The 14,196-nt window shown below is 39.7% G+C and overlaps 3 protein-coding genes across 3 annotated transcripts in view; 2 read left to right on the plus strand and 1 right to left on the minus strand.

Moving 5' to 3' along the window:
* LOC134680285 (bifunctional arginine demethylase and lysyl-hydroxylase PSR) overlaps window positions 1-2,763 on the plus strand; it is a 359,994-nt gene extending 357,231 nt beyond the window's left edge. The window contains exons 2-4 of the mRNA XM_063539388.1: window positions 541-707; window positions 1,136-1,839; window positions 2,131-2,763. Of these exons, the coding sequence (XP_063395458.1) occupies window positions 635-707; window positions 1,136-1,839; window positions 2,131-2,517 (1,164 nt within the window). The 5' untranslated portion in view covers window positions 541-634 and the 3' untranslated portion in view covers window positions 2,518-2,763. The remainder of the gene's footprint in view (window positions 1-540; window positions 708-1,135; window positions 1,840-2,130) is intronic.
* A 541-nt stretch (window positions 2,764-3,304) lies between these two features.
* On the plus strand, window positions 3,305-5,825 carry LOC134680269 (cytochrome c oxidase subunit 5A, mitochondrial). Its single transcript, XM_063539363.1, has 2 exons — window positions 3,305-3,506; window positions 5,235-5,825. The coding sequence occupies exons 1-2, from the start codon at window positions 3,370-3,372 to the stop codon at window positions 5,554-5,556; spliced, it is 459 nt and encodes a 152-aa protein (XP_063395433.1). The 5' UTR covers window positions 3,305-3,369; the 3' UTR covers window positions 5,557-5,825.
* Window positions 5,826-7,546: 1,721 nt separating this feature from the next.
* Window positions 7,547-14,196, minus strand: part of LOC134680310 (DNA-binding protein P3A2) — a 47,106-nt gene continuing 40,456 nt past the window's right edge. Inside the window, exons 13-14 of the mRNA XM_063539420.1 lie at window positions 10,933-11,067; window positions 7,547-10,304 (exon numbers count right to left, since the gene is read on the minus strand). Of these exons, the coding sequence (XP_063395490.1) occupies window positions 10,260-10,304; window positions 10,933-11,067 (180 nt within the window). The 3' untranslated portion in view covers window positions 7,547-10,259. The remainder of the gene's footprint in view (window positions 10,305-10,932; window positions 11,068-14,196) is intronic.

Consider the following 14,196-nt stretch of genomic DNA (forward strand, 5'->3'; position numbering starts at 1 on the left):
CAACATGTTTTAACCATTTTTTAAAATATTTTATGAATAAATGCTAAGCGGCGCCATTTACGTATTTTGTAAATACACGAAAAATACGTCATCAAGTTGGGGATACCAATTAATATTCAAGTTACTACAATTTCTACCATATTCAATTTACTGTTTTTTTTTTGTACACATGCTTGGCTTAATCAGTTAATAATATTAACATCATAATAATTAACAAATTACTTAAAAGATATCAGAACTGTAATCGGAATATAGCACTAAAATATTATAAGAAGATAATGAATTTCAGTAGTATATTGATATAATTTCTACCACAATGGTATCTTTTTAACATTGGCAACATGTGCGAGTGAGACACAGGGCTCGGGTTTTCTATCTCATGTGGACCGTTTTCTCTAGTCTGGTACGAACAACTTTCTATCTCGGTGATAAAGTTCAAATTAGTGTGGCAAAAAAAGTGACAAATCGCTCCAGTTTAAACAATATAACTTCATGGGCGGAGCGGGGCGAGCGGCGCTGTGGCGAGGTACCAGGTGGAAACTTGTCTGTCAAAGTGTCAATGTAACAAGTAACAATTTAGCACAAGGATTTTTGCGGCAATTGTATTCTAAAATCCCAGAAATTTATCACTGAAATGGAAAACGAATTCAAATTGTCGCATAAAGCCAAGAAAAGGATCAAGGATGTAAAAAGGAAAGCTCGACCAGGTGAGTTTACAAAACAAGCTAAGGTTTTGCAACATTTTAGTCTACTAGTTTTGAAGAATTCATGATGATTTAACAAGTATTTAAGGGTTTTTTTTTTTATTTTACCAAAAGTAGGGTTTACTTGAATTAGTGTCTTTGAAACATTAGTTCTAAATACGTCTCGTATTGTACAAGTTCTAGAAAGATCTCCATCAACGCGTGGCTAACGTTTGGTTCTTTCACTATTTGATTTAAGCAACATTTTGCGACCTTCGATTATCGTGTGAAGTCTGTTTTTGTCACTAGGTTATTGAAATGCTTGATGGAAACTTTAGTTAAAGCGTTAATCTAGAGCAATCAATTTTAGTTTTTATCTTATCAAGTACGTACATTAATTTTGGCTACTCACATTTTTCAGGAGCTAATAACATTGTTTTGTATACCCACAGAGTTAGCAGACAAGTGCCAATGGACCGCCTGCAAGTATGCAGGTAACTTTGAGGAATTCCTCAAATGTAATGACAATGTACACAGAATAAGCGAGACCCTGGTCTCGCCACAAGAATTTATAGACAAATACGAGAAAATTTATAAACCTGTAGTAATAACCAATGTCCAGACAAACTGGAAAGCTAACCACAAGTGGACTTTAGATAGACTAGCCAAAAAGTATCGGAACCAAAAATTTAAATGCGGGGAAGACAATGAGGGTTATAGTGTTAAGATGAAAATGAAGTATTACGTAGAGTATGCGAGGACAACGACTGATGATAGTCCGCTTTATATTTTTGATAGTAGTTTTGGAGAGCATCCGCGAAGGAAAAAGCTTCTTGAAGACTATGAGGTCCCTAGATATTTTAGGGATGATTTGTTTAAGTATTGTGGTGAAGAGAGAAGGCCTCCATACCGCTGGTTCGTGATGGGGCCACAGAGGTCGGGGACCGGCATCCACATTGACCCGCTGGGAACAAGTGCCTGGAATGCTCTAGTGTTTGGTCACAAGAGATGGTGTCTGTTTCCGACGCAGACTCCGAGGGAGCTGATTAAGGTGACTGGTGCTATGGGAGGAAAACAGAGAGATGAAGCTATTACTTGGTTTAAGCTTATTTACCCAAAGACTCAACTAGATAGCTGGCCAAAGGAATATAAACCTGTAAGATATGAAGTTATTACTTTTTATTTCATTTATCCAAATAGTGCTCTGTTGTGTTTCTGTTGATCCAAAACAGCACAACAAAAAGATGCTGTAAATGGAATATAATATTGCTCTAGGACCAGTGCAGGAAAAGATTTATTCATATTACTAGTTTTACAATATCTTTTACTAAATACTTGAGATTTATTGACATAAGCACTTCAGATAGTTCAGATATCAATCTTTTCATCATGATTCACATGCCATTAAAGAATATTTTAGAAACATAAATGTTGAGTATTTTTTCAGGTTGAAATTCTGCAGAAGCCTGGTGAAACAGTATTTGTCCCCGGAGGTTGGTGGCATGTTGTCTTGAACTTGGACGACACTGTTGCAGTTACACAGAATTTCTGCAGCCGCACCAACTTCCCTGTCGTCTGGCATAAAACTGTCCGTGGACGTCCAAAACTATCCAAAAAGTGGGTTAAGGTACTAGAAGCCAAGGAACCAGATTTGTACAAAATTGCAAGTAGCATGGACCTTAGCCAAGGCACTGGAGTGGCCTCAGACAGTTCATCTAACAGTAGTTCCTCGAGCAGTGACAGTGATAGCAGCTCCTCGGGTAGCTCTAGCGAAGATGACAGTGGCCAGGAAAGCATTTCTGCACACAAAAAGAAGAAGCGAAGGAAAATGTGAACACCAAAAAGCCTTACTACTGTTAACCTAATAAAAAATCAAGCACCAAGAGAGTCAGACGTATCCAATATTTAGTATGTGTTAATTATGTTATTTGTAAGCCTGCCTTTGTTTTTTGTATTATTAGAAATAATTGACTAATATTAACTATCGTTGTTTTCATAATATTGAACAATATCAATATATCATTTTGTTAACAGAAGACAGAATATTCTTTACGAATAAAGTATTCATTCAGTGTAACAAGTAGTTTCCTTTAGAAATTTAATCATAAGAAGTACCGATTTGTTGACACAGACGACGAAACTGCAATATAAATATAGTTGGTCAAACCAAATTTGTCAGTAAAGGTTCCACTAGAAAAGGATGAGTATAGTTTCATTGTTCTTATTAGTAAAGGTTCCGTCACACAGGCGTGTATTCCGGGCGGGGTGCGCCGCTTTTGCATATAACACGGTCACGCCCCGCCCGGAAAACGCGCCTGTTTGACGGAACCTTTACTAATAAGAACAATGAAACTATACTCATCCTTTTCTAGTGGAAGACATAGATAATATGATTCTCTCTGTCTATGTTTGAAACTATAATAGGAATACGACTACAATATACAGGAGAATGAAAATAAGATGAGACACATTAATTTATCCCTTTCCATTCTAGCAAATAGCTGCGTCCCTATCGTACAAATTCAAATTTCGACTGAAGTCGTACCGTAATCGAATTTGACTAAACGTAAAATTAACGTGTCGCAACACTACTAAACGTCATTCCCACAAACTGGCAGCTCAGTATTGTCTATGGTTTTCGGCAGCCATTTGTTATCCTTGCTAAAGTTCCTGTAAAACCACAAAAATGTTGAGATCAGTAACGGGAAATCTGGCCAATGTCCTCAAAAGGTCTCTGGTTCCTACAGTGAGGGTCAACGGTGCCTTCCAAGTGCGAAAATCCCATGGCGGCCCAGTCGAGTCCGATGAAGAATTCGACTGCAGGTTAGTTTATCATTGACGTGAATTTCGAGTTATGTAACTGAAAAGTAGGAAAATCTTGACATTACCAATAACATTTTCACGATTTCGTATTACGAATAATGTTCTTTTATTATTTGTGCATTTCATTAATGAGTATTATTAATTTTAGCATGTGGACGTAGGTTTCCACTATCCTCTTAGATAAGAAGTCATAAGGTGTTTAATGTTATGTCAGTATGTCAGTCAATTTTCCTCATGCACCTACATGCATTACTGACAAATATCAGTGTAATAATAATATATGAGTTAGTTAAAGACTTCTAAGAAGCCTTGGAAAATCTGTAAAATAATATTGATTTTGCTCCAATTGCTTTTCGTGTTGGGATAAATTTCCTTCACTCAATCAGTTCATACCTGTATAATCTATTAATTACCACAGTGCAGATAAAAAAATCGAGTGTATTGGTACTTTAGTAACTTGTGTTAGTGATGAATGAGAAGTAATTGTTTCATTTATTAGTAATGAAAAAAAAATACAAGTACCAATTAACACTGAAGTAACTTAAGTATTCCATTATAAGACTACATTTTTAGCAGACTGTATTGTAATATTCTTAACTCACTATCATTCTAAACTGAAAATCTGATATAACACTTTAAACTCTCGCGTTTTGTACACATATTCAATTACACAAACTATTGTTGCTGGTGCAACTCAGCTGAAACGTCGGAATTAAAGGTAAAAACAATGAAATTATATCGCGGTAGACCCGTTTGTGTAATTGAATATGTGAAAATCTGATGATTCATGATTGATTGATTAATGATAATTCTAGTCCGTTATTAAAATTGTTCTTTTTGACTTCATACATTTAATTTTAAAAGGTAATTTTATTCATATTTAATTACACAAATGGGTCTACCGCGATATAATTAGATTTGATTTTTTTGTGTAATTAAATATGTGTACAAAACTCGAGAGTTTAAAGGGTAATTTTATTGTTCACTAGTCAATATATTTTGCATGAGCATGAAATATCTGTAGAATGGATCAGTAATGCTTAACTAGTGGTCAAAGGACCTATGGTGGTCCCTGGGACCACTTGAATCTTGAGTGTGTTAATTTATAAACTTCTGTTTATAAAATGTCAATTTTTATTTGAACACTTTGTTGACTTTATTATAGTGTCAGGCCTATATTGTCAACCATATAATTCATTTGTATTGTTCACTAAAAGTTAAAGTCTCACATAGTTAAATCAAGTGGCCGATGATGTCTGTGATGCTGACAAGTTATTAGTAGACCTTACCCTTACCTTACAAAGTATCCCTCTTAAAACTTACAAAGTTTCCAAAAACTAAATGAACAAGAAAAATCCTTATATTGAAAATACAATATTTCACAAGAACATATTGAAATATAAGACCTGTAGAGACATAATTTTTTTTGCTTTAATTAACACTTTCGCAACCGGGCAAAAAACGGCGCACTACCCCAGAAACCGGTTGTCTATATCTGCGTACAAAAGAACCCGCTGGGCGGGTTGTCCGGCATCTGAGCTAACATTACGAGTGCCTATCAGGCGGGTTCTCGGTAGTCAAAGTGTTAAAAAAGAGGTAGAGGTGTTCATTACTTACTCACTTGGTCATGTTGAAATTTAAATTCTTATAGGATTTCTTTGTAGTCATAATTGTTTGACATCTAAGTGTAATTCAATTGTAATAACAGTGTCTATGTCCTATTTACAGATATGAGCAGTTCTTCAACAGACCCGATATTGATGGCTGGGAAATCCGCAAGGGCATGAATGACCTCTGCGGTATGGACTTGGTGCCTGACCCAAAGATCATCAGGGCCGCCCTGCACGCCTGCCGCCGCGTCAACGACTACTCTCTCGCTGTTAGGTTCATCGAGGCCTGCAAGGACAAGTGCGGCGCGAAACAGAGCGAAATCTACCCATACATCATCCAAGAAATCCGACCGACCCTCACAGAACTCGGCATTGAAACTCCTGAGGAGCTAGGCTATGATAAGCCAGAATTAGCTTTAGAAAGTGTATATGAAATGTAAGGCCATGTGACGTTATCAAATTAAGTTGTAGAAGAATTTGTATAATAGTTTTCTTGTCGATTTTTAATTAAAAATTGTGGAAAAGCACACCTTTACCGTTGTAACAGCAAATGTTAATCGACTTGCTTATTACCTAATGTATAAAGCATTAGTGGAATATGTTTGTTGTTTCATTTTTATATTTGTGTTTTTATACTCCCTTTGTTTTTGTTACCATTGACAGATTGTTTCCCAGTTCATATTGATATAATAAATATGTGCATTCCTTATTTTGCTTGTTTCTTATACTAGTTTATAAACCTATAAATCTCGAGAATGTTCAGAACTTTTGTTCGCTAAAAACTCCGCGCTGGCTCTAGTTGTCAGTACAGAAGTGGAAGTTTTACTTTTCAGTACTTTGAAATCAATAAGAACTACTGGGGGTAACAGTCAAGTCAGCATCGATAGTAAAAGGATGAAACAACGTGCCAAAAGTATCTGATGCCACCTTAGAGGATATAACCAAAAGGAGACGCCTTGGTCTGTAATTTTCGGTACAAAACAATCTGCCGATTTTTGCGGGGGAGGGGCACGTCAAATGTATACGTAAACGTAACGTAAAAATAGCCATGTCAGTCCATATAACTGCCCTCCTAAGCTAAAAAGCGGTATTTGCATAAAATTTTCATTGAAAATACGTCCTTCCCTCCTAAGCTAAAAGGTCGTATTTTCAATGAAAATTTAATGCAAATACCGCTTTTTAGCTTAGGAGGGCAGATAATGTGTATGAACATTGGCCGCTTCTATTTTCAATAGAGCGGTACGCCTGTTAATGGCTACTCCGTTTGGTTATATCCGCGTAAAAACCAAATGTATGGAAATGTAACCCCGGCTACTCACGTAACGATAAATCGTTGCGATAAAACTGTGCAGTCCGACTGTGCAGATAAATCGAACCGTGTGTATGTCGATTATCGTAACGATTTGTCATACACACAGTTCGATTTATCTGCACAGATTTATCGTTACGTGAGTAGCCGGGGTAACTCGAACGCCTATCTTATGCCGGCTACATACGTAACGATAAATCGTTGCGATAAAACTGTGCAGATAAATCGAACCGTGTGTATGACAAATGGTTACGATAATCGACAACGATTTGCCATACACACGGTTCGATTTATCTGCACAGTTTTATCGCAACGATTTATCGTTACATATGTAGCCGGCATTACCTTTGGTACGTTTAATTTTATAGGTCAGCATCAATCTTAGGCATCAATAGTTATTTGTTTTACAAGGGGGCAAAGTTGTTGTTTAACCGCTCGTGCTAATATTGATACCCGAGCAAGCGAAAGATTCCAAAATTGAACCACGAGCGTAGCGAGTGGGTCGAAAAATGGAATCTTGAGCGTTGCGAGGGTTTTAAAGCATGAGGGTTAAACAAAATTTGCCCCCGAAACACAAAATTTTTCACCACACCAACCCGAGGCAAATATTAAATGTAAAATATCAAACAAAATCAAATCCAAATGAATGTTATTAAATATTTATCATCCATAATATCAATTCTACCAGCCAACATAAGAAAACAACTCAAAATTTGCATTTGATTACTTTGCCTCCCATGTGAATAAAATGCAACTTTGCTATCAGTTCTTGAAGTGCAAAGTAAGCCTTTCCGAGCTGTTGTGGTGAAAAATAAATTATAGCTGCAAAAGTGGTTAAAAATAGTTCGTTACACCATATCTTTCTTTATTTATAAATGGATACAATACATGTGTATTTATTAACACGATGGCGGTGGCGCTTTTTACGAGTATCAAGCGCTATTGGATTTTCGACGTTAAGCGTTGGTCGTTAAATCGAATTTAGCGTGTAGACGGATTCGAGCGCTTTTTTAACGCGCGTTGAAAAAGCTCTCGTGTAAATGGGGCATTATATTATGTAACGGCCAAATTCGAAGTAAACAGGTAATGTGGCATTAGTAATACAGTTTTAAATGAAACAATTTGTTGTACGTAAATACTTTAATGATTGTAATATTCACACAGTCATACCTTTATTTACAATCACAAATTGTACTTAACAACAAAATTGTGCTTCCAACGTTATCCATACGGAACAAAACACAATCTAACTACGCTCTTTGGTATAAATTAAAAACAAAATTAAAATAAACAACTTTCAATATTCAGATCAAATCAAATGACTGAATTAGTTAATACTTATTCGTTTCCGTCTTTTCGCAGAATTCTTTTAAATAAATAATATAGAGCTCTCACTTTGTACTCTTCTATGAACCTACCTTACGTTATTCCTGAATACGTTTACTTATCTAACGTTTAACGCGGATCTTTGGAAACTATGCCTAATTTTATAAAAATCTTAAGTTTTTAGAAACATCCGATTGAACCAAAAGAACAGCTTTTGTACAAATTACAATTTTGTATACACAAATTTTAAACACGAATAAGATCATTTCTCTTGGAAAGTTAATGTTCCCGCATAGGAATATATTTTTTGTCAACATAGGCCACTGAACGAATTGCGCTGCAAAGTCGAAGTTGACGTTTGATATCCACCGACTCCATGTTGAGCTGTCTTTGACTTTGCAAGCTTATTAGTTGAGTCGCCTATGGCATCAAGTACAACGTACTAGCAGGATTATTACTCTAGTAATTCAGCTAAGTATTTTACAAAACTATTTACACGGAGTTTCTTTAAACATTTTGCATCTGACTTCTTTGATTGACTTAGAATATTTCGATACTCATTTAGACTAGAATAGTACTTCTGACTCGCTGCAGACTAGAATCAAATTAAATATGTCGTAACAAATAAATAAGAAATAAAACAAACAACAATGTTAATAACAATCTAGCTTAAAATAAATAGTATGTAAAAGGAATGTTTCTTATTCGCTAGGCGCAAGCCGCGCGACTTTTACTAAATAAAATAAAAGCAGGTTGTAAAAAGGTTATTGCACAAATCTCTATCCACTGGATTTGTATAAATAATTTAAGTCTCATAAATAAATAAATTAGTGTAACGTAATTAATAAATAATCTAATATAATCTGAATGCCATTGGCATCTTAATTATCTAATCGAACTTTTATATAATACAGGAGAGGGCCATACGAGCTTGCTTATATCACGCATTGCGATGACAAGTTGGACATTCACATTACTGGAAGGCCAAATTTTTGTCTGAACAGTAAATATATATAGCCCGCCATCTTGTTTCGGGCGCCATTTTGTTCGGTATCGGGTACGATCAGCAACACACTCAACTGTGTGTAGACCTTATATTATTGCAATAAGGTTTAAATTGCAAGTTAAGTGTGTCGAAGATGGTATACAAATGGACTACCGCGAAACACGAAAATCGAAATGTCGTTGTCTACCAATCTATTGCTCGAATATGCAAGAGTGACAGAGAGCCAGATAACGAAATTTCGTGTTTCGCGCTAGACACTTAGAAGTGTAGTTTTACAGGCTATAAAAAAGACAGGAGCCCTTGCTAGCGACTATCACCCGTATCTTAGTTTCAACAGCAGACTGACTGAAAACTATACATAAACAACTCTGCACTCTGTAGAATAAAATGGCTTTTCATTTATAGTATGTGCTACAACTACAACCAATATTAACACCAAATTGTATTGTTATTAAATCTAGTGTTTAATGTTACTTGTAGATGTATTCATTGATTTAAATAGATACAGGTAGTTCGGAAACCTCAACTTGACTCTTACTCATCACGCCACTAAACAGCATCCTGTGCTGGCGCCTACAGTTCATGTACGCTCCTTATATTATTACAGAAAATTTCATACATTCTAAACCTGTATCTATCTTGTGACGGCACTAATTGCTGATGACATTTCAACCTGTCATTTAAAAAGGGTCCACTCGCCTTCCAACAAATTGCATGCGATTTTTACTTGTATTGCGGCATTTCAATGATCGATTGAAATTGTTGCACTTAGGGTTGATAGCACCTAACTGCCAGTCACAGATAAAATGTTCACTAAATTGAAGGGATGTTTACAAAAACAACATAACTGCTTAGAGCGGTTGACACTTTTTTAAGAACATTGTTAATCGATTCAGGTGTCAACCAGTGTAGTCAATTATGTTGTTTTTGTAAACATCCCTTCAATTACATGGGTCCTCTGCTAAGTGACGTTGCGTTATCAGTCCGTGCGAATGGCGCAACTCCTACCAAAAATTGCACGCGATTTGTTGCGAAGTCTGAGAATCTCTTAAGGGCTCATCACACTGACAGCCGCTCACGGCAGTGTAACGAAGCCTCTCCTAATCTCATAGCTGGTGCTGAGCTAAAAAGCAGTATTTTAAATGAATATGATCTGAAAGTTCCATTTCCAAGTCCATTTCTTATTGAGATACCGCCATTTACCTTAGCAGCGTAAACAACATGTAAATCGCTAACGCTCCGTAGCGAACGAAACGCAACTGTCACTGTCACACTAGGAGAGTGATAGAGACACAAAGCGATTCGATGGCGAAGCGCAAGCGATTGGCTCGGCTAGCCCGCCTGGGCAGTCTGTGTCATCATTTGAAGTTTTAGTTCCCTTGGGCCGTGCCAGCCGGCAGGCGCGGCTTGAACCACAGCAGCGGCGGCGGCGCGGCCGGCCGCTACGCGCGCTCCTCCAGCAGCTCGGAGTCGGAGTCGGCCTGCGCCACCAGGGTTAGCAGCTAGGAGTCCGCCACTACTGCGTCGCGCTCCGCTTTCACTTGTTGCTGAAATGTACAGTCGCGAACGTTAATTTGGTTTGAATTCACAAGAATAACGTTTGAATTTATATATTCATTGTCACTTGTACAGCTTATTGCGACGAGATAAACTCTAGCGATGGGCGATGTGTATTGCGTCTCACATTTTGCCCTTTATAAGGCATAAGGGTGTCAGGAATTATGCAAATATGAACCCTATCACTTGAAGGTAAAGTTCAAAATTAGGTGACAAACTGACACTGACATTGGACAAAGAAATTGACAGGTGGAATACCACCCTAACTTATATAAGTTATAATCATAATCTCCACACGAATCACGTATAAACACACGAATAACGTTATATGTAAAAAAACTAATGAAGCGGATCTGATCCGATCTCATAACTTGAGCCATAGTGGGCATAGTGGCTCGAACCGCGACCCTATCAATTCCCATAGTTAGCAGTGAGCATAGTAAAATTTCGAGTAGTGAGGATTTGGGGATTCTGACCTACCCTAAGGTACTCTGTGTAGTATCCGACTTTAAAATAGTATAAATACTTCAGGACCCCCAACCTCAAATATGACAGTGGCCTTCAGTATGCCTTCGCCGTGTTGTTCACCCTAGACTGGCGATCAAGTCTACAACATACCATGGCCTTGGTGAGCACGGTGGCGTCCTTGAGACTCAGCACCTGCAGCACCTGCGCGTCGCCGCCCTGCAGCATCACTTGCGCCACGCCGCCGCCCAACCCGAGCGCCTCTAGGCCTTCGCCGTTTTGTTGACTCTAGACTGATGATCAAGTCTACGACATACCATGGCCTTGGTGAGCACGGTGGCGTCCTTGAGACTCAGCACCTGCGCGTCTCCGCCCATCCCGAGCGCCTCTAGGCCTTCGCCGTTTTGTTCACCCTAGACTGATGATCAAGTCTACGACATACCATGGCCTTGGTGAGCACGGTGGCGTCCTTGAGACTCAGCACCTGCGCGTCTCCGCCCATCCCGAGCGCCTCTAGGCCTTCGCCGTTTTGTTCACCCTAGACTGGTGATCAAGTCTACGACGTACCATGGCCTTGGTGAGCACGGTGGCGTCCTTGAGACTCAGCACCTGCAGCACCTGCGCGTCGCCGCCCTGCAGCATCACTTGCGCCACGCCACCGCCCATCCCGAGCGCCTCTAGGCCTTCGCCGTTTTGTTCACCCTAGACTGGTGATCAAGTCTACGACGTACCATGGCCTTGGTGAGCACGGTGGCGTCCTTGAGACTCAGCACCTGCAGCACCTGCGCGTCGCCGCCCTGCAGCATCACTTGCGCCACGCCGCCGCCCATCCCGAGCGCCTCTAGGCCTTCGCCGTTTTGTTCACCCTAGACTGATGATCAAGTCTACGACATACCATGGCCTTGGTGAGCACGGTGGCGTCCTTGAGACTCAGCACCTGCGCGTCTCCGCCCATCCCGAGCGCCTCTAGGCCTTCGCCGTTTTGTTCACCCTAGACTGATGATCAAGTCTTCGACATACCATGGCCTTGGTGAGCACGGTGGCGTCCTTGAGACTCAGCACCTGTGCGTCTCCGCCCATCCCGAGCGCCTCTAGGCCTTCGCCGTTTTGTTCACCCTAGACTGGTGATCAAGTCTACGACGTACCATGGCCTTGGTGAGCACGGTGGCGTCCTTGAGACTCAGCACCTGCAGCACCTGCGCGTCGCCGCCCTGCAGCATCACTTGCGCCACGCCACCGCCCATCCCGAGCGCCTCTAGGCCTTCGCCGTTTTGTTCACCCTAGACTGGTGATCAAGTCTACGACGTACCATGGCCTTGGTGAGCACGGTGGCGTCCTTGAGACTCAGCACCTGCAGCACCTGCGCGTCGCCGCCCTGCAGCATCACTTGCGCCACGCCGCCGCCCATCCCGAGCGCCTCTAGGCCTTCGCCGTTTTGCTCAACCTAGACAGATTAAGGTTCGATTTTACACATAAAGGGCATATAACAGTATTAACATGTAAGCACTAACTGTAATAAAACAATATAAGTTTATATATATATAAGGCTAAGCTTAGTTTAAACAATTTCCAAATATAGAAATTGTAACTGAGACTGTACAACTAACCTCTCGATTGAAAAATAAACAGATTTTTTTTTTATATGACTCGCAACTCGCATGTTTTAGGACTTAGGTGATCAGGCCCGGATTTAGAGACAGGGCCCCTAGGCACTTGGTATAGCCCTTAGAACTTAGGTGGGGCCCCTTCTCCATTTCAAAACTATTGCTAGGCCCCTAGGCCCGGGCCTTAAATTTGGATTTATTAGGAAAACATTCTAGATTGTTACCACCAGAAAAGTAGTGATAAACTGACACTAACAGTGACATATCTCAGGCCTGGCCCAGGCAAATTTTAAACTAAGTTTTGCGTTACTGTGTTAAGCCAGCAGCACCGCTTGGACAATCCTATTAAACTTTCATGACACACACAAAACTAGTACATTATTATAAAAATAGCAATAAAACACGAAATAAAGAAACGTATACACACCTCATGCAGGCCAGAAAGTGCGGAAGCGACGAGCTACGTACACAACTAAAAGTTGCGGAAACTTTCCAAAAAGGTCTAAAGGGGCCCACAGATTATCAGTTCGCCGGACGATATCAGCCTGTCAGTTAAACGCAAAATTTGTCAGCTCCGAACAACTGACAGGCTCATATCGTCCGGCAAACTGGTAATCTGTGGGCCCCTTTAGACTCTAAGTCTTAGACTTATTTTAGACTAAGATATCCCCGAAAATCATTTTAAAAATGGAAAATTACGTCCCTCATGCAAAAATTTGTTTTTATTTGTCAATTTGGAAAATTTCCGTCGACAGAGCAGTATACAAAAAACAATGAAACACACGAATACAACGGGAGCGTTTATTGCGAATCAACTAGCACTGGGTGCCTAGCCAAGATGACAATCGTTTGCGCTACGACAACAAAACGCTATCTGTCTCTCTATCGCAGTATGTAAGAGTGATAGAGATAAAGCTGTTCGTTGTCATAGCGCAAACGATTGGCATATTAGCTAGGCCCCCTGAGCGGCGCCGTGAATACAATATTTAATAGGTAAATGTATCAATTATGCAATAGATCGCCTGATATTGTATTCAAAGCGCCGCTACTAATAAAGATACAAACATAATATAAAAACTCTACAATACTTGACAAACAAAATAAATTCAAATGAATACTGTAACAAGCCGGTGCCATAACGCATTTACACTTAAGAATCTCCCCACACCTATTATGCGGCCAAAGGACGTAAGGCGTCGGTCGAGCCGAGCGACTTCTTTTTTTGCTCTTATAAAGTAGACAATAACCCCCTTATTCATAAACGTTTACTAAAGTTGACAAGCCGATAATAATCGTTTGTCCCTTTCTGTCATACCAATACGTCGCAAAGGGACAAACAATTATTATCGGCTTGTTAATTTTAGTAAACGTTTATGAATAAGGGGGTAAGGCTTTTTTCTAACGGCTTTTGCCGATTCCGCGTCAATAGTTGCGAGGAGACCCTAATGGTACAATCACACTGTCAGTCATTCGCCGGACGAAAACGTTTGACTGGCCCCAACCCCATTCTTTAATTCGGCGACAAAATTAACTGAACCCAGTGTGTGTGCACCCTAAATCATATAGCGGCAGCGCTACTGTATTACGAGAGCCACACGGTATACGCTACACACGATCGTGTGGATGTGTGCTGCAGCCTTAACCTTTTAACCACCGTAGTCTTAATCACACGTGATAAGTTTCTGACACACGCCAGATAAAAGGTAAAGCTGAACTTTACCAAAGAGAATTTTAAATAGAGGCGGATTGTCAAAGTAAATTATGTAGCCACAGTATATTTACTGCCATCTTTCGACAGAAGATTAAAACTTTT

The sequence above is a fragment of the Cydia fagiglandana genome, chromosome 3 (genome assembly GCF_963556715.1).
Source record: "Cydia fagiglandana chromosome 3, ilCydFagi1.1, whole genome shotgun sequence".
NCBI classification, from domain to species: domain Eukaryota; kingdom Metazoa; phylum Arthropoda; class Insecta; order Lepidoptera; family Tortricidae; genus Cydia; species Cydia fagiglandana.

Excerpts from the sequence above, each read along its gene's own strand:
- LOC134680269 (XM_063539363.1), top strand. The coding sequence starts at position 3,370 with ATGTTGAGATCAGTAACGGGAAATCTGGCCAATGTCCTCAAAAGGTCT. Across the intron at positions 3,507-5,234 it reads GATGAAGAATTCGACTGCAG|ATATGAGCAGTTCTTCAACA; the intron begins GTTAGTTTATCA and ends TCCTATTTACAG.